We start from the raw sequence: 20,058 nt of genomic DNA, 5'->3' as shown, positions 1-20,058 counted from the left end.
GAATGTGTGTGATTTCGGGGCCGACCACTTGGTTTTGGATAACCAGTTACAGGCTTCCACCCTGGAGAAGGACAGTTCTCCCTCTCAGTGGCCACCAGTTGCTGGTAGTTCTTTGTCTAAGGGTGTGGCCCGTGAGGTCTCCGCCTTCCATGTTAGCTTGTCTGGTGATGTCTGGGTCTTGTTTTGGTAGCCATGTTGTGGTCTCACGGCTAGCGAGATGACAAGTGTTTTATAGGTGAAATTGGGGCTTCAAAGGAGAATGAAAGCTCTCAAGACTCACAGCATCTTCACCTAGCTGGCCTTTGGTGACCATGTTGATTTTCCGGGGTAGAGGTGGTCAGGGAAACTTGCTACTGGCATTTAGTTTATTATGTTGTGTCAGAAGTAGAATACACTCACAAACACAAATACACATCCACACACCTTTGGGGGGGGGGGAGTTCTCCAAAATATACACTACCTTTACAAAAGCAGGTGGTTTTACAGCTGTGTATTTTAAATGACTGTGAAATAAACTGGGAAAAAATGAAACGGTTTTTAAAGGGGTATTTGTAGTTGTTTTCTCAAGCCCGGCGCTGATGGGTACTAGACCGGTGTGCTCTTCTGTAAAACTGAAGTAATGGAGGTTTCCCTCCCCTCCCCCACCCCTGCATTTGTATACAGTATTACTGAATTAAATTCTTCCAGAGTTTTCTCCCACCTGCTTCTGGGTTTCTCTTACCATCTATGACTTGGGCGATGGCCTAGCGCTAGATGTTTTTTGCGCATAGTTTCTCCTTCACAAAAGCCCCATCACATCTGAATGGGGCTCTGCACTGGGACAGCTGCACAAATAATCACAGCATACGACAAAAGGTCACCATGAACATGAGGAAAACTAGAGGTGCTTAGGAGCAAGCAACACCCTTTGTAAGCCAAGGGTGGTGTCCCTCTCTCCTCTGCCACCTTAACAACAACAAAACAGATGTCACAGTCCTTTTTATCTTTCAGGTTCCAAAAATGTTATTGGAAATAGACCATAACATTTTTAAAGTAATGTTAAAAGGGGGGGGGGGCAGCAGAATGGCTTGGTAAGTTTAAGGTTCTTGCTTGCCAGAGCCAAATGACCTAGGTTTGATTCCCAGGACCCACATATTAGAAGGCAGAGAACCCAGCCCTTAGGACTGTCCTCAACTTACACGCACCAAGGCACATGCATGCCCGAACATATATACATACACACAATACATTAAAATCTAATAAGGTTTTTAAAAATCTGTTAAAAAAAAAAAGTGCCCCAGGGGCTTCTGCCCTGCCCTGCTCCCATCCCAGCGCCCACCAGCGAGGGTGTTCACCAGCGCCCCTACGCACCTGGCTCCCTCTCCTACTACAGTGGGTTTTTTCTAAGGCTTTCAAGAACAGTGATGCTCACTCGTTACTTATGTACGCCTACCTGTTAATTAGTGTACATGGTGTTGCTGCGATGAACACCGCGAGCACAGGCATCTTGGAGAGGAAAGAGTTTATTATTAACACTTCACAGCCGGTCATCATGGGGAAGCCTGGGTAGGAGCTCAAGGCAAGAACTGAAGTAGAGACATCATGGAAGAAGATTGCTTAAGGATTTGCTCCAAACAGTTAGCGCCTCTCTCTCTCTGTCTCTCTCTGTCTCTGTCTCTGTCTGTCTCTGTCTCTCTCTCTGTCTCTGTCTCTCTCTCTCTCTCTCTCTCTCTCTCTCTCTCTCTCTCTCTCTCTCTCTCTCTCTCTCTCTCTCTCTGTCTGTCTCCTTCCCTCCTCCTCCTCCTCCTCCTCCTCCCCCTGCCCCCTCCTCTTCTTCCAGATCCAGCGTCTCTGTGATTCATCCATCCTTTCTGTCTCTCTCTCCTTCCCACAGGATCCCGATGTCATCAACACAGCTCTGCCCATAGAATACGGTCCGGTAGTGGAAGAGGAGGAGAAAGTGCCCATGCGCCCCAAAGACCCCGAGGGGATGCCTCCTCTGCTGGTGTCTCCCCAGCCTGCGAAGCACGAGGAGGTGCCCCCAGCCCCCCAGCCCGCAGCTCTGGCTGCGCCAGGCCCCTTGGTGAAGAAGCCCCCGAGTGCGGGTGCGGGTGCAGGTGCGGGTGCGGGAGCAGGCGCGGGAGCGGGAGCGGGCCGCGTGCCCCAAGGGGTGGCTGATCGGGGCCACGTGAACATGGCGTTCTCTCAGTCCAACCCTCCCCCGGAGCTGCATAAAGGCCCGGGCTCCAGAAACAAGCCGACCAGCCTGTGGAACCCCACCTACGGCTCGTGGTTTACCGAGAAGCCGGCCAAAAAGACTCATGCCCCGCCGGGCGCGGAGCCACAGGCGAGGGCGGGAGCGGCCGAGGGTGGCTGGACCGGGCCGGGCGCGGGACCTCGCAGACCCGGGGCCGCGCTGCTGCTCGAGCCTTCGGCTCTGAGCGCCACCATGAAGGAGGTGCCGCTGTTCAGGCTGCGCCACTTCCCCTGCGGGAACGTCAACTATGGTTACCAGCAACAGGGTCTCCCCTTGGAAGCCAGCGCTACACCCGGGGACACCGTGCTGAAAAGCAAGAGCAAGGTCACCCAGCCGGGGCCCTGAGCCCTGCGCCACACTAACTTCTGCCCCTGGAGGAAGCCGGAGCCCACCCAGAGGGAGGAGGACAGAATGGCCCCACCACAAACCAGAGACCAAATGTCACTTTCATTTTGTGCCAACTTGTTTTTGAAGTGCCACATTTAAAGGAAGGAAAAAAAAAGGAAAACTTGTATTTGCAAGAAGCGTTAGAAAGGTTTTTGAGCATGAGTTCATCTATCCTTTCAAAAGAAGAAAATGCCATTTTAAGAAAAGCAATCGTACGAGGCCCAGTTTGGTTGCGTGAAGTTTTCGTGCATGGTCCGCTGTACAGTTCCCTACGCTTCTTTCCGGTTCTGTGTCTTCTCTGCTTCCGAAGTAGCTGCTTCTGTGTTCATAGGGGGAGTCGTAGATGTTTCCTTGCCTTGGGGATATGGACCACTCAAGGGGTGAGGGAACAGAAATAAAGGAATTAATTTCAATGACTCAGCATGGGGAGAGACGTTAGTTGGAAAAGAAAAATCATAAGCTGATATCACTGTGGGTGGTGGTTAGAGGCTTTTAATTGTTCTAATTCATTGCCTATTGTAAAAAAAAATGCCGTGAATAGTTCGTAGTGTAGTGGAAAAACGTGTATATATTCATCTAAGTGAAATGCATTCATCTCAAGTGCTTTGCATATAACGAAACACCAGTAGCGATCCAGCGATCAACCGCCCTGTTAACATACCTCATGCCTTAAGAAAAATCTTCCTACTAAAAGTAAAAATCCCGAGTGTGAGGTTTCCTACTGGATTTAAAACTCAAGATTGAAATTACTTACTTTCGAACTTTCCATTAATTCAAATCTGATCCCTTTTTTAAAATTAAGTAGCAGCGACACATAGACGCGTAGGAAGACACCCATGTGTGGACATGTCGGTCCATCTGAGACTCAAACCTTCCCACACCGGAGTTCCTCCCCTGGATGGCGCACTGGGCCACTGGAGGAACAGGCGTTCCCGCGGCCTCGACGCTGGTCCATCCTTCTGCAGTTCCCCAAACTTCCTCTCCCTTAGCCATGAGATCCTGGTATGCTGCGAACAAGGCAATGTGACGAAACACTCATAGCGTAACTTACGTAGATCTCAAGTGCAGGTTACGACAAAGCGTTTGCTTGGAGAGCTGAGGTTAATGCTGTGTTTCACTGAGTGTTCTGAACCTGGTTTTCACAGATGAAATTTTATTTCTATGAAATGGAATCGGGAACCCATTAAAATTTTATACACATGCTTATGCACTACTGTGTTTATCCGTTTTCATTCCCCTTGTCTCTGCTCCTGGGCTTTCATGTCCAGTTTGTCCCTGGTGGTGGCTGGGATGGGATGAAGCCGCTCTTCGGGGTAAAGTACTTTTGATACTCGCTAGGTACAAAGCATATCCAAGCACAGGGACCGCGCGTACGAGTGCGTGTCCGTGTGTGTGTGTGCGCGCATACATGCGTGAGTGTGTGTGCGTGCGCGTGTGTTTTTCCTCCATTTTGTCCACTGTGGAAGCATCACTTTGAGTGTGGGAAAGCCATTATGTTCTATGTCAATCCCAAACAACTGTTCAGTGTCCATAAGGCAGTTATCTTGCCCTGGAATTGTTTCTGAACGTCTGAGGGTTCTCTGGTATGCTCCGGGGACTAAGTTGTCCATAGCTTCCCAAAACATTTCACACGAGATGTCCCTGAAGCTGGAAGACACGTGCAACTGGGCAGATAACAGTTTAAGGGGAGGGGGGAACCGTTATCGGTTTCGGTTTGTGCCAGTCTTGGCCCAGGTTTTGATGCAAAAAAAAAAAAAAAGTCAAACAACCTTGTTCCAGCTCACAAACCACCCAAAGGGATTCCAGGGTATCACTTGGAAAAGCACTGTCCTAAAAGTTGATCCAGAGCAGCTGTCAGTAACTGAGAAAACAGCTCCCTTTTCCAACTGTAAAGTCACTAACCGACTAAGAGGGCAGTGTGCCACATGGCTAAAGAGTTAACTCTGTTATTAATGGGGGGGCAAGGATTCTTGCCCTTTGCACCCTAAAAAGAACTTCAGATTCAGGTTGTGCCTTACTACCACTGATAATGGACTTGTTGCTTTTCTCTAAATCATCTTTCTTGGTATCAATGTTCGTGTAAATGATGGTCAAACCTTCAAGCCTGTATACATGGATAAGTAAATAACTCCACACTGAGCTGTGAGGCCATCCCAGGTACCACCAGTCGGGATTGCTGTCCACTAAACACTGCGCCAGCCATATGGCTGTGGCTCTCTTATACAGATGTGGACTCTAATGCATTCATTAGCCATGATAGCAAGTTCCACTTAGAATGCGAACGGGCCCAATTAAGGTTTGCAAGAGCCATGCTAATTAAACCATAAGCTAGTATAATTATTCGTATTCTCTGTCTATGAGGAAGGAATCAAAAAGGTCATGACAGTCCCACTGCGGAACTGGCAATTTGTGAGGAATGGCCGGCTTGTTACTATGTGACACCTCTGAATTATAGCAAATCAAAAGAGTTGGAGCAGACAAGACTGGACTCTTGCTCTAAGTGGGTGTCTGAGTCCTGGCTATTGTAGTTAATCGACCTGGTGGTACCTCTGTAAACAAAAGGAAAGTAAATGTTCCTGTCCCGCTACCCTGGGAGAGCATACGCTGGGAATACAAGCAGCCCTCTCGCACTCAGGTAGCCCCAGTGCTCCAGGGATGATTGTCAGGCTCCCCAACGGAGGCGGAGTTTCCCTGTATGTACCGCTTGTCATAACAATGACCACACAAATGCCATCTTGACTATCTCCTTTATGTCTCAAGAGAAGACTGTAAAGAATCTAAAGTCCCAGATGTTGAAGACAAGCACCACAGAAAAGAAGGTGGCTTGTCAATTTAAGGAAATATTTTAAAATAGTCCTTTCCAAATAATATTAGGTGAACCCTAGGGCAGTAAGGTATTACATAATTCTAGGCTACTTTTATTATTTTAAAATGTGGGACTTAAAAAAAATTAAAATAAAATAAAATAAAATGTGGGACTTTTCCATCCAAATCCACAATGTGCACAATTCTAGTGACTGGGCCATTTTGATGAGTTTTCTCCAGTAAGACCGCAGGATTAAAAAAAAAAACCCATAAGCTTTAGAGTCCTAAAAAACAAAAACCATGTGTATGAATTCACACTACTCCAAATGCATGCTTTCCACAAGATTCCCAACCCTGTGTGAGGCACTGTCAATCTGTCCTTAGCTAATGTTTTTTTTTTTTTTTTGCTTTGTTTTGTTTTGTTTTTAATGAGTTCCTAAAGAACCCACAATTTGACTTTGCTAACTTCACGGCAACAGATGGTTCCCGGTCCTACGTACACACAGACACAAATCGGTGTCCCTGAACTCCTTGACATGATGCCCTGAAATAAGAGAGAATGCCTGAGAAACGACAGGAAGGCCGTTGCTAAGAGTCTGTTTACACTTGGTACCCTGAAGCAGGCACACTTCACTTCTAAGGCTTCCTTGAGTACAGACTCCAGCTAAACCAGAAACACGACAGAGGGTTGACAGGAACAGAAGGATTACGTAAAATTAGTGTGGTAGAACGAAAGCTCCGTGAAGCGGGACAGAAAACTAAAGCCATCCTGCTCTCTCTGCAGCACGATACACGCGAAACCAGCACACTGCCCTCGCCTGCGACAATGTTGTGGCCAGGCTATGCCCAGGAAACTCAGCCAAGGCCTAATTTTAGTTCCTTCCCAAACTCCGTTCTCGTAGCTCCTCCTCGGACAACTCTGCATGCTCTCTCCTGCTCCATGAAGGCCTCCCTGTCAACACCCACCCACAGTACCTACCACAAAACGTTCCTTTAGAGGTGTGCCCTAGAGGTGAATTTTTTTATTTATTTATTTTTAGGTTTTTCAAGACAGGGTTTCTCTGTGTAGCCTTGACTTTCCTAGACTCACTTTGTAGACCAGGCTGGCCTCGAACTCACAGTGATCCGCCTGCCTCTGCCTCCTGAGTGCTGGGATTAAAGGCATGTGCCACCGTGCCAAGCTTAGAGGTAAATTTTAATAAACTCACCTTCAGCCTGGGCAACTAGACTAGCAGGTCTCCCTATGACACTTTTGTAAGGAAGGCACTCAACGACAGCAGAGATGACTATCAGGTGGATAAAATTTCAAATGTTTATGTCATGATGCCTGGTTCAGTACCCACTTGCTGCTTAACAAACATCAAGCAAGCTGGGCATGAGTCTGGGGATTGAATTAGACAGCAGCCACCCACCTGGGTGACCTGACCAAGGAGCTGGAACTTTCTCCTTTTAAAAAATTAAGGAATCCAGACATGGTTGACACAAACCTTTAATCCCAGCACTGAGGAACCTGAGGCAGGAGGATCGTTGAGTTCAAGGCTAGCCTGAGCTACAGAGAAAGATCATTTCAGAGAAGAAGTCAAGGGGTGACCCATGGAAAATATGAAGGGTTTGGTCTCAAGGGTTCCTTCCAACTCTGAATTCTGTGATCTGGGAGGCTTCACCTTGGTCAGGTAAACCCTAATGGCCATCCCATAATCTGCCAAGCATAGCTGTATCCTTTACCTTAGTAACTCAGATAATGAGTTCGGGGCTCAATCCTAGTGACCAACCATATGTAACCTTCACAGAGAAGCAGCCTAGAAGGGTTAGCATCCACTCACTTCTCCCCTTCCTAGTCAAAAACATAAAACCACTAGCAGAATGAAGTAGGCCCGGATGGCTTCCTGCAGGCCACACTGTGGGCAGGACTATCAGCCATGTCTGATGGCCACCATGCCCTCAGCATCGCTCCGCTCACAACTCTGATACTTGCTGCAGCCAGAGCCTGATTTCCCAAAGGAAAATACTAAAACTTCTATCTCTTGGAGTTGGGCTGGTGAGGAAATGCCTGGTGCCCTGGCAGTGCTCGGTTTGCTTTTCTTGGTGCCCACCCTCGAAGATGGGCAGCAAAGTCCAGTGTAGGCCAGGTGTCTGCATAGGGAGATGGCCTAATTCTGGCATTCTTCAACAGGCGTCGTTCAAGTGCCGTGCTAATAGGCATTCAATGATTCTTCCTTTCTAATTACCAAAGGACTGGAGGGTCCCTCCTTCAGACTTATAGTCGCCTTTGGGTAACAAATGCTAAAAGCCTGCTTTCAATGATGTTCCTTTGTAGCTTATCTGGAAACGGAAACTCCAAGCAGCCAACAACATCCCACAGAGGTAGGAAGATGAAGGCTGTAGAAGAATTCTCTACAGCTTAGAATACCTGATATTTGGGGTTTTTTTTTTTAATTTTTCAAATCTATTTCATTTTATTTTTTCAAAGTATTATTTATGTAGAGTTTCAAAGACCTCAAAAGAAGTCATTTAAAACACAGAAATTCTTTTTCCTTTTGTACATGCCGATAAGCAGCTGGTGACAGCGATAAAAGAAATGACGCTGAACGTGACAAGAGGGTTCCCTTTGTCACAGCAAGGTGCTCAAAGTGAGATCGCAAGCCTCTCAGGCAAGTTCTTAACTCCCTGAACTCCATTCCCTTCGAGGAAGAGAAAGGAGCATGGGGTGGGGGGGCAGCCTTTTTTTCTAATACCTACAGCCCCCTGGGATCAAGACGTATGCACTTTCATCCGCACGTTGGGGTGAAGCGCTTTCATCTTTGGCAGTGCCCTTCTGCTCTGTCTCACACCAAAGCGAGGCCCGCTTCTCCTGTGCAAATCTGAGGCTTGCAACAGCTATCAAAACTCACTCTAAAATCCACAGGGGAGGGGAGGGGGCTGGTTCCACATAAGAAGAATGTGACATTTACCCTTCACAAGCAGCATCAGAGGCAGCCAATGTCATTGACAGGCGACTGGGTTTTAAGCTGGACCTCTGCGGTGACACCAGGGGGGGGACAAGAACAGCTTGAAGCTGTGAGTATCATTTTAAAATGGGTCGGTTTCATGTCGGTCCGATTTGATTTGTTACGTAAAAAATAATAATTAGCTCAGTGAGGCAAACGCACTCTGGGTGAAGCCGTGAAGAGTTCTATGAGGCTGAACAGATAGGGCTTAGCTTCTGTCAGTCTGACACCAACCAGGGACACCCAGCACCAGACGTTCAACCCCCTAAGCTTCAGAAACGCCTGAGGTTCAAACTCAGCACCGGGCAGGCAGACTTCTGGGAGTAGTCCCTCTTTGATGTCATTGATCTAGCAGAAACAACTGGTAACTCGTCCAACCTCCTTCTCCTCCTCCCATCAGGCCATACACGTGCAGGTGTCGAGCTATGATACGTCGATGTACGGGATCACCCAGGCCCCTAAGGCCAAACTTAGTCCACACTTGTGAGCATTTCTGCAACGCTACTGGAGATTGCTAAGACAAGATTATATTAAACCATTAGCCTCACACACTCAAAATACCTTACACCCTCCTGGGCCCTCCTCAGCACACCACAACAACACACTTTCTTATTGGAAAAGTACAGTAGCGCAGGTAAGGGGACTCACCACGGATCTACTCAAGAGAGACAGTGAAAAAGATGAAAAGGAGAAATCCCCACCCCTCGGGGCTTCTCCCTCAAGGGAGAGTATGAGACAAAAAGTTTCGTTTCCATCAAACATAATGAAATCAGATTTAATGGCAGAAACAAAGATCCATCTACTTTAATCTCCCTATATGTACCCCCCCCCCCCCGGTACAAAGCAGTCATAAAAATTTTTAATAGAAAAAAACCTCTTTTTTCCTAGAAAAAGGCACCATACTATATTGTAATGGAATCTTAACACATCCTGTAAGCATAGCCTGGTCATCCCAGCCACACGGTTCATTAGAAATGGCTTTTGTATAGTCAAGTGTCTTACACTGTAAATGAGGAATGATATATCCAAGGATCTTAATATGTTTTTATTAATAAATTATTGGAAGTAAACACAATGAAGCAAAGTGCATAATTAATTTTTTAATTTTCCTAGTGGCTTGCAATGTTGTAATGTATACTATATGTCACTGTGTCGACCACTTAGGTAACTAATATCTAACCAATAGTTAAAATTACTCAGTGTTTCTCAACTAAAATAATTCTAACATGTAATGGTTCTAGCCATTAAGTGCTATTATCACAAATTCCAAACAGCCTCAAACTCTCAAATGAAACTATTTAGCATCCGATACCAATGCATACTCACGTTCATGGGATACAGTTTGCTTTTTCTCTCTCCATGAGAACCACTCAGTACCATGACCTAAACTTTGGTCACATGGCAGACGGGAGCTGTCTCAGTGGCCGTTTTCTCCCCTCCACTCAGCATCTTTCCATCTCTTACTTCGTGCTCTCCCAGGGTCTGGTGGTTTGAATGAGAATGTCCCCCACAGTCATGTGTTTCAGCACTTGGTCCCCAACCAGTAGCACTTTTGAGGGAGGTTTAGGAAGTCCTGCCTTGTAGGAGGAAAAATGTCATGGGGGCGGGCTCTGAGGGCCTGATGTCTCACGGTACTGCCAGTTTGCTCTCTCTGCTGAAGATGGAGCCTTTAGCTTCCTGCCCCGGCCTACATGCCTCCCTACCCAAATACAGCCTTTCCTCTCTAAGCTGCTGTGGTCCCGGTGTTTTATCACAGCAATAGAAAGGTGGCTGAGACATGGAGCAGAGCCGGAATGCTGCATGTGAACCCTTGTCTCCTGCCTTCATGTATCCAGTAAAATGACGTCGTCTCGTGACCTAGTCTCTCAGTGTCGTCGCCTCTCCGATGTCTCCAGTGCCTCTTTTTGTTCACTAGGCATTGCTGAGCGGTAGGCAGGTGCCAGGGACAGGTCTAGATGTGAGGATAAAGCAGAGAACAAAGCTACCAACGCGCACCCCTCCATCCAGTGCAGGAAATGAGATCTAAGCAGGAAGAACTCTTTTGGAGAAAAGTGAAGCACCTGGGGGCGTGAGAGGGGGAGGGGCATGAGAACGGGGGAGGGGGGTGGGCGTAAGAGGGGGAGGGGCGTGAGAAGGGGGTGGGCTTGAGAGGGGGAGGGGCGTGAGAAGGGGGTGGGCGTGAGAGGGGGAGGGGCGTGAGAAGGGGGTGGGCGTGAGAGGTGGAGGGGCATGAGAACAGGGGAGGGGGGTGGGTGTAAGAGGGGGAGGGGCGTGAGAAGGGGGTGGGCGTGAGAGGTGGAGGGGCGTGAGAAGGGGGTGGGCGTGAGAGGTGGAGGGGCGTGAGAAGGGCGGTGAGGGGGCAGGACCAGCAGAAGGCACTCTGGAAACTTCCCAAGAGTCCACTGTCTCCATCTACTTTGACTTATAAATGAATCAGTTGAAATAGAACATTTTGAACACTTAAAAATCGCTCCTCCCCCCCAAATTACTCTGAGATATAACACAGCATTCTAGCAAAGGGGGGGGGGGGAAGAAGACATTAGGCTTTTTAGCCAAAACTCCAAGTGTCCCATTCTGCTCTGGGTAAATACAGGGCCATCATGCACTCATGCAGCTGATTGCCTGACAGAACCAGCATAGTGAGGGAGGGGGCACATGTCACCGCCCCCTCTCCCCCCCTCCCCCGCAACCCCCGCCCCCAACAGAGGTACTCTAGGCGGTTGAGGCTGCTTGGGGAGGAAGAGTCGGCTTTCTCCAAGAGGGTGGCTCTGGGGAAACTGTGTTCTAATAGATGGGCCTACACACACACACACACACACACACACACGAGCAGTGCGAATTAGAATTAGTGAGTTGTTCAAAAATAAATACGTAAATGATGTTGCGAGGGGGACGTGGAGAGGGGAGACCGAGATGCGCTACAAGTAGGGAGTCGGGGGACGTGATCTAAATACAGTGCACACATGCATGGAAATCTCAAAGAAGAAGTCAAGCACATCACTGATGACCTTTAAGAGTCTTTATTGTAAGGACAGGACAAATCTGAGCCATAACGACGGGGGGTGGGGGGTGGAGCACACAGCCCCCGACACACAGGAGAGAACTGCACATGGGGTAAATGACACAACAGCGTCCCAACAGCTTCCCTTTTTATTGGTATTCAAGAAGTAAGCCTGAATGGCATTTAATAAGCAAAGCACAAAGAAAACGCCTGACTTGCACATGTAGCATACACAAGCATATACACTATATGGATTTAATAATCCCCATCTGAGCCTGAAGAGAACAACCGGGTTTTGACCTCAAAACCAAGGTCAGTGGCGGCACTGCTGTCTCTCACATACAGAGCTGAGGACTTAACAGGCAGAACTACAGACTCCCAGGCCGCTGGAGTTGTTGATCTCAGTCTATGGTATAAATAGCTTTTAAGAAATCATCTATATAATAAAATAAGTTCACTTTTGAACTGCAGCAGTCATTTTCTTCAATCAATAAAAATATTCCTTGATTATAAAGCAGCTTGAGTTTGCAAATATATTTCAGGAAAATAACTCTATTTGAAATACCACACTTTTTCTTTTTTAAAAAGGCAACAAAGTGACTGGATTTGGAGTTTAAGATAATATGTTGCAAAACAGTCCAGCATAGTGTGTCTAAGCACAAAGCAAGTCCTATTCCGAGGGAAACTTTTAATTTCATAAAGCAAACTATTCCAATATTTGTGTGGTAGTTTCAAGTCTAAATATTTACAACAGTGAATGAATTTTTACACATAACAGGACAGAAACTTCAATATATGTACACAAGACAAATGTGTGACATTATTACATCCCTATATGAAGCTCATTGCCCCAAACAATGAACACATCCGGGCCATTCTGCAGCTGGGTAGCAGGCACAACTCAGCAGCTACCGCCAACCCCCACCCCCACCCCAAGCCCAGACACCATCAACGGCCACACGGATAACACACCCTGCCCAACACATTTTAATTTACTCTATACTGTGAAATATATATTTTTTAAGTTTTTCATATCCCAGAAGGAAATGAAGGCAAAGTCTCAAAAAGCAAAAAGATGAAAGTGCATCACGTTTCAAAAGTGCTGTGCGTGTGCCTGGAACATACAATGTTAGATAAGTGTGCAAAAGAAGTTCTGCCTTGAGATCATAAATGTAACTTGAGTTCATAGTACGTACAGACGGGTCAGCCTAGCAGCAGAAAGGAAACCTGAGCACACACTGCGTACGGAGGCACGCACTGAGTCAGGAGACCCACGTTCACTCTCAGCTGTTAACCAACCAGTTAGTGGTTCTGGGGAGGGCAATTCCATCTCTGTGGTCGTCAGCGGGTACAAGGCGGAGCCAGGCACAACGCAATGCCGCCCTTGCTCCTCCCGATTCTCCCTGTTCACAGGGGCCTTTCCCCAAGGGCGAGTGAGCTCACCAAAAATATAAAAGACCCACCAGCTATCTAGTGCCTGCCTTAGGAACTGCTTAGTAATAGACCACAGACAGAAAGGAACATTCCAGAACACTTGGACAGAAAACAGGTTATGTGAACATCATGAAGCCGATGAAAACTTTCACTCTGTGAAGAACGTAACACCATGTGCAAAAATGAAGCTAAATGGCAAAGTAATTATAACACATATGCTTAGTAGCTTTTTTTTTTTAAGTCTCAGAATTTTCTTGGGACCTAAAGTTTTAAAAAGTGCTTATTTTGAAATTATTTTCAAAAGAACTGTGGCCCTCAGAGTTCATACTTGTGTTCCTTTGGAGCTTTTTGTTTGTTTGTTTGTTTTTTGTTTTAAATGAAAATTACTGTATTTTCAGCTTTTACATAAACCCTTTGTCGTAGACCCTACTTTGTATCCAGCACATAGACTCATTCACAAGAGCCTTGGGTGGTGGTTCAGCAGCTCTCCTCAACGAGCTTTGACCCATTAATCCCTCGGTAGGTCACTCGGCTCGGTCTAACCAGCACGCCATAGTTCGGCTTACAGGTGAAATAGCGCTTGTCACCCACGGCACCGTCGTTTTTCCCCTTGGCACTTCGGAGCTCCAGTCCAAGCCAGATGCCTGAGGCAAAGTCCGTGGGACCCACGTACCTAACCGTAGCCATTTCGTTCGAGCTGGTGAGCAGGACCTGAGAGCCCTCATGCAGCTTCGCGGGCCCCTCGAGGCCACCTGTGGTGGAACTGCTCCAGCTGCGGCGCAGGGTGGTCCTGGTCCTGTCCGGAAGGGAAAGCAAGAACTGGACTTAGGTACTGGAGCCATGGACGCACTCTCCGTGTCCATTGCTGCTGCGGCCTCCACACTCATTCAACTCATAAAAAAAAAAAAAGCTTATGGTAGTAACTTGTTTTGTCTTATTTTTGAGTGACGAGGCATTAGATGTTTTTATTTTCTTTCACTTTTCTATTCCTAGGAGGAATCTAAATTACAGGTGGAAGGCTTATTCCGAATGTCCTTCCTTTTAATTTTTCTATTGTCACAAGATAATGTCCACTAATGTCACCGTTTCTCCTTAATTAAATGCAAAAGGCAATTTCCCTTCATACAGTTAAAGGTCATTTGGATTCTTTATTTTTGAGATTATAATTTTTAAAATTGGAACTAGCGGCATTAGGAATATACTTCCAATTTCTAAAAGTTTTTCTCTTTTGGATCTTTTGGACCCTACAATTTACAAAAATATATATTCACACACACGAGAGAGAGAGAGAGAGAGAGAGAGAGAGAGAGAGAGAGAGAGAGAGAGAGAATTTCAGTTAATAATTAGGAAATATACAATATACATAACTTTAATGTCCATATGTTAAAGGAAACACATTCTGAATGCAATTTCCCATTAAAATATTTCTTTATATGAAAATTAAACCTAAAACTTTGGATAATAAAATTTAGGTAAAGATACAGGTCTTTCCCATGGCCTCCAGCTACCCTTCCCTTCTGCTACCACAGAGGGCCTGGGCCAGACTAAATAGCACCCCTGTCCTTCTGCGACACACATCTCCTACCATGTAGGTACCTCTTAGCACCTGCCTCCTATGGACCGGAACAAAGCAGGCCTAAGACCATACTGCCCCCCAGGGGCCCCTCTTCTCCCCATACTGCCCCCTGGGCCCCCACCTTACCCATACTGCCCCCTGGGCCCCCTACCTTACCCATACTGCCCCCTGGGCCCCCTACCTTACCCATACTGCCCCCTGGGCCCCCTACCTTACCCATACTGCCCCCTGGGCCCCCTACCTTACCCATACTGCCCCCTGGGCCCCCTACCTTACCCATACTGCCCCCTGGGCCCCCTACCTTACCCATACTGCCCCCTGGGCCCCCTCCCCTCCCCATACTGCCCCCTGGGCTCTTCCCTTCCCCATACTGCCCCCTGGGCTCTTCTCCTCCCCATACTGCCCCAGGGCCCACTCCTTTACCCATACTGCCCCTCAGAGCTCTCTCCACTGTCCACACCTCACACCTCTCTCTGTCCACAGGAGGCAGCTGACTTGATATTCACAACAGCAACTTTACCTGGACCTTACTGCCCTTGCACTCAGAACCATCCAGATGGCTACTTAGGTCATGCCAAGGGAACCTGGAGTCTTCCCTTCCCGTGCCCACTGCAGACTCAAGTAAGGCTGAGGCATTGCTACCAAACTGCCTAAGATCTTACTATAAAGAGAGAGGTTCTACTAATTTTGCCTTTTGTTTTATTTTCTACACTTTTAAGAGATTTATTCACCGTGAGTCTGGGTGTATCACGCGTGCGTTAGTACATGGTCCGCTGAAGGAGGCAGGGGTGTTTCCACACTTTACACTTACTCTTTTGAAACCATTCTCATCCTGAACCTAGAACGCATGTGGCTGGAAGCCAGTGAGTCCCAGCCATCCTCCTGTCTCCACTTACCTTAGAGGTGGGGTTATAAGGCTTCCTGACATACCTGACTTGTGTGGGTGTGAGGCTTGAACTCCTCTTTTCATGACTGTGAAGCAAAGCTACAGTGGCTCTTAACCACTGAGCCATCTCTCCAGCCACCCACCCCTCCCTCTCCCTCCCCCCCACTGTGGTTCTTTTACCCTACCCCCACCCCACCCCACCCCCGGTGCTCTACAGTTTTAAATATGCTGTCACACACAGTGTCTCGGGTGTTTTTATTAGGCACCCAGTAAAAAAGGAAGAGGATGTAAAATTTATACTGAGAACACCAGAGGTCAAAGACTTCTCTGAGCCACACCTTCCACAAAGTGAAGCAACTGTAATCTAAAAATACTTTTAGAGCCCGCCATGGTAGCACACACGTAACTAAAATGTTCAGGAGGTGGCAAATGATCATGCGTTCAAGTACAACTTCAGCTACATAGTGAGATCTGGGCCAGCCTGGGCTATATGGTGAAATCCTGCCTTAAACCAGAAAATAAGGAGCCAGGCATGGCAACCAGTGTCTGTAATACTCCAGTCAGGAGACACAAGCAGAAGGATCAGGAGTTCAAGGCCAGCCTTGGCAATATGAACTATTTCAAAAGCTGAAAGAGGGGTAAAAGGAAGAGAGGAAGTGAATAAAATAAAAACATTTACAATTATTTCACATCAAATGCATAATGTAATACACAAAAACAAATTTCTACTGAACACACAAAGGAACATAGGAGTTTTGCTCCTACACAAAAGCATCCGCTCGTTCGCTCTCCAAATTCACAACCAAACGGACGCTTTTTGCAACCTGACAAAGCTGGTGAAATTCTCCAGGAAAATAATGCTAGTAAGTTGTATTTTCTGAACACTCACCCTGTGCCCACTGCCTCATGTACACAGTCTCAGCCTCACACAAACCAGGAGCTGAATTCACCATCTCTGCTCTCTATGTTTGCTCCAAAGGTATCATTTATTTCCGTATAAATAATTAAAAATCAGTAGCACCACGCTGCTCAGTCATCACCAACTCACTTTCTGACACAGATTCCTCCAGGCACACGCCAGCATGACAGCAAGCTCTGCAGAGCCATCCCACAGGCACGCTGCCGAGTCCTGCCAGACTTCTACAGGCGGTGCCCGCGCCTCACGTGCCGGAGATCGGTAATCGGAAAACACTGCACTCTCACGCTCCGGAAGCACTGTATGTTTTCAACAAAAGCCTATTTCCAGCCAGAACCTGAGTGGAAGGGCAAAGCGGCCACCCTTGTCTTCTCGTGCGAGTGGGAATGTTTCATGCTTTTTCTTCATTTAATAGGACGGTGGCTGTCGGTTTGTCATGTGTAGTCTTTATTATCTGAGAAACGTTGCCTCTGTGCCTAGTCTCCCCAGAGTGTTCATAACAAACAGTTCTGGATGTTTAACTGAATTGAACAAGTCTAACCTCTCTACAGATGACATGATACTGTGCGTGACAGACCCCAAAGACACTACCAGGAAATACCCAGAGACGACCAACATTCTAAGCAAGGTCATAGGTTAGAAATTAGCACACTCACACTAACATCCTATAAAGACAGCCTGGGAAAGAGATCACGGAAGCAATCGCATCCATCACAGTCAGCAAACAGACAAACCTGGAATCAAGCTAACCGAGAAAATCTCTCTCTCTCTCTCTCTCTCTCTCTCTCTCTCTCTCTCTCTCTCTCTCTCTCTCTCTCTCTCACACACACACACACACACACACACACACACACACACACACTCTGCAACTCTTTACAATACTGAACAGACAGACTGAAGATGGAGAGACCTCTCAAGCTCATGGATTGGTAGGATCACTGCTGTGGAAACAGCTATCCTACCCGAAATAATCTACAGATTCAACGTAATCCATGTAGAAATTCCAGTGCAACTCTAAACAGAAACTGAAAAAAAAAATCTTAAAATCAGTATGGAAATACAAAAGAGCGCAGCTATCCAAACAACCATGAGTAATAAAAGCTCTGCTGACGGGATCACCATCCTTGACTTCAAACTACCCTAGAGAGCCATAGCAAAACCGCACAGCATGGCACGAAGCCAGGCACCTGAGCAGGTGAGTAGAGCCAGGACCCAAACATAACCGAGCCCTGTACCTACAGCCACGTGGTTTTTTTTTTTAAACAAAGATACAAAGTACACATTGGAGGAAAGACTATCTTCAACAAACAGTGCTGAGGAAACTGGGTGTCCACATGAAGATCGAAACTTGATCCTTCCCTCATCCCCTGCACACAAATCAATTCAAAATGGATCAAAGATCTTAACGCTAAGCCTGAAACATTGAGACTGGTAGAAGAAAAAGAGTACAGAGTGCACTTCAGGATACGGGCTGCGGTGAGGGCTTTCTGACAGGACCCCAAGTGCCAAGGAACCAGAGCCAACAAGCCACAAGTGGGACCTCATGAAGCGAAAGTTTCTCTATCACAAAGTAAACTGTTAATTCAATGTAGAGGCAGTCCACAGAATGGCTAAGGTAGGTAGGTAGGTAGAAAGGAAGACAGACAGACAGACAGACAGACAGACAGATAGATATAGATATAGATATCCCATAACATCTTTGCCAATTAATTCCAGACCAACCAGTGTCTAGAATATACAAAGAACCAAAAAAACTAAACGTAAAGAAAACAACCAGCTCTATTAAAGAGTAAGCAGTGGAACTGAACTAAGATTTCTCAGAAGAAATGCAAACGGCTAAGAAATATTTTTAATGTATTCACCATCCATTCTTTGCCATCAGGTAAATGCAAATTAAAACTACTTTGAGGGTCTGGAGAGGAGTCTCAGCAGTTAAGAGCATTGGCTGCTTTTCCAGAGGTCCCAGGTTCAATTCCCAGAACCCACATGGTGGCTCACAACAGCCTGTGACTCCAGTTCCAGGGGAGCTGATGCCCTCTTTTACCTCCATTAGCACCAAGCATGCACCTGTGCACAGACAGATACAGGCACAAGACTCATATAAAAAGATAAATATTTAAAATAACTACTTTGAGTTTCATCATTCTTGTTAATATTTTTATTTTTAATATTTTTTTATTTTACACACAGGAATGCTTTGCCTGAATGTTTGTCTATGTGTTGCGTATGTACAATGCGTACAGAGGCCAGAAGAAGGCATCAGGTCCCCATAGGTTGGAGTGACAGCTGTACGCTGCTGCGTAGGTGTCCTGGAATTGAACCCTAGCCCTCTAGAGAACCAGTGCTCTTAATTACTGAGCCACCTCTCCAGCCCCAACTTCATATTTCTTAATGGATAATATCTGGGGAAAGACGAACCCTTTTGCAGTACTGGTGAGAGTGCTAACTGATGTGGCCACTATGAAAATCAGTGTGGCAGGTCCTCAAAAGGCTAGAACTTGATCTGTCATGTGACCCAGCTATAACTCCTGGGTATGTATGCAAAGGAAATTTATTTCCTGCTACAAAAACACACATTTACCCATGTTTATTGCTACTACATTCACAAAAGTGAGGATACGAACAGCCAAGATATCAACCGACTAATAAATAGATAAGAATATGGTGCCCACACACAATGGAATTTTATTCATCTGTAAAGAAAAATGAAATTGTGAAATTTTCAGGGAAACTGACGGAACTAAAAAACATTACACTAAAGTAACCCAGGCCTATAAAGACAAATACCACATGTTCTCATTGGTATGTGGACCCCAGCGTTTGATCACCTTGGAGTGCCTACGAGGCCAAAAAATAAGCGGCCATTGGTGGGGGCAGGGGAGAATTTTGAGAGAGGCAGGTGTTAATAGAGGACGGGTGATCAAGAGGGGTAAAGAGAAATAGTGAGAGTGTTTAAGTGGGGAGAGAGATGGGGAGTAGGTCACAGGAGACGGTGGGACAAGGAATAATTGTTATTGATACTTTAAAAAGCCATAGAGAAACCCATCACTTTATAAGCGTCTTGTAATTGGGGCTAGAAAGATGGCTTGGTGCTCCTTGTTCTGTCGTGAGGACTGGAGTTTGGATCCTAGCACCCATGTCTGGCAGCTCACAAATGCCTCCAATTCCAATAGATCTGACATCTTCTGGTCTCTACTAGTGCACATAGATGCGTGCGCGCGCGCGCCCACACACACACACACACACACACACACACACACACACAAATAAATCTTAAAAAACAAAAGGAGTTAATTTGAAGTTACGATTATATTCCTACAAGAAGCACAGGCTGACAAATAAAAGGCCCAGTGCCAGGTATTTGATACCTCCCCTCAAGCTGCTGGCCAGGGGTGTCCTAGAAACCCCCAAAGCTGTAACAGCTGTTGCTCTTTGCTCTTTGTAAGACCCTACTGCTGAAGATACCACACAATCTAGCTACTAGATGTAGAGAAATAAAGCTGTTTTTGAGTAGAAACTTTCTTCCTATATAGGAAGGGTGCTATGTGAGCTGCTGGGAAGGAAAGTCAGCCAGAGTCTTAGCTATCCATGAACCCTACGGTCACAGTAAGGACCAGTATGGCAAAATAGCCCCATTGGAGCAATCGCGGCGCGAATATTCTGGGAGTAACCAGCTGCTTTGTGCTTGGATTAAAGGCCCATTACTCCACGGGAGGGAACACATGCCTGGTACTGTAAATCCGGCTCATGCACGGGAAACCCATACTCCACAAAGTCGACCTAATACTATTATTTTGCTAACTGGGCATAACTGCCCTCTATTCTATGTC

At 46.6% G+C, this 20,058-nt stretch overlaps 2 protein-coding genes across 7 annotated transcripts in view; one reads left to right on the top strand and one right to left on the bottom strand.

Moving 5' to 3' along the window:
- Positions 1-3,833, top strand: part of ALK (ALK receptor tyrosine kinase) — a 710,702-nt gene extending 706,869 nt beyond the window's left edge. For both annotated transcript variants that reach the window (XM_084791237.1, XM_084791238.1), the window contains one exon: positions 1,874-3,833. In XM_084791237.1, the coding sequence (XP_084647363.1) occupies positions 1,874-2,581 (708 nt within the window). In that variant the 3' untranslated portion in view covers positions 2,582-3,833. The remainder of the gene's footprint in view (positions 1-1,873) is intronic.
- Positions 3,834-11,419: 7,586 nt separating this feature from the next.
- The window catches only part of CLIP4 (CAP-Gly domain containing linker protein family member 4), a 79,381-nt gene continuing 70,742 nt past the window's right edge, over positions 11,420-20,058 (bottom strand). For 4 of the 5 annotated variants that reach the window (XM_084792621.1, XM_084792620.1, XM_084792623.1 and 1 more), the window contains exon 16: positions 11,420-13,646. In XM_084792621.1, the coding sequence (XP_084648747.1) occupies positions 13,328-13,646 (319 nt within the window). In that variant the 3' untranslated portion in view covers positions 11,420-13,327. The remainder of the gene's footprint in view (positions 13,647-20,058) is intronic. The other variant, XM_084792624.1, reaches the window with a different exon arrangement.

This window comes from Acomys minous, assembly GCF_964271855.1.
Source record: "Acomys minous genome assembly, chromosome: 8".
In the NCBI taxonomy this organism is placed as follows: Eukaryota; Metazoa; Chordata; class Mammalia; order Rodentia; family Muridae; genus Acomys; species Acomys minous.
The sequence above is the reverse complement of the archived record's forward strand: the minus strand, read 5'-3'. Positions and strand labels throughout refer to the sequence as shown.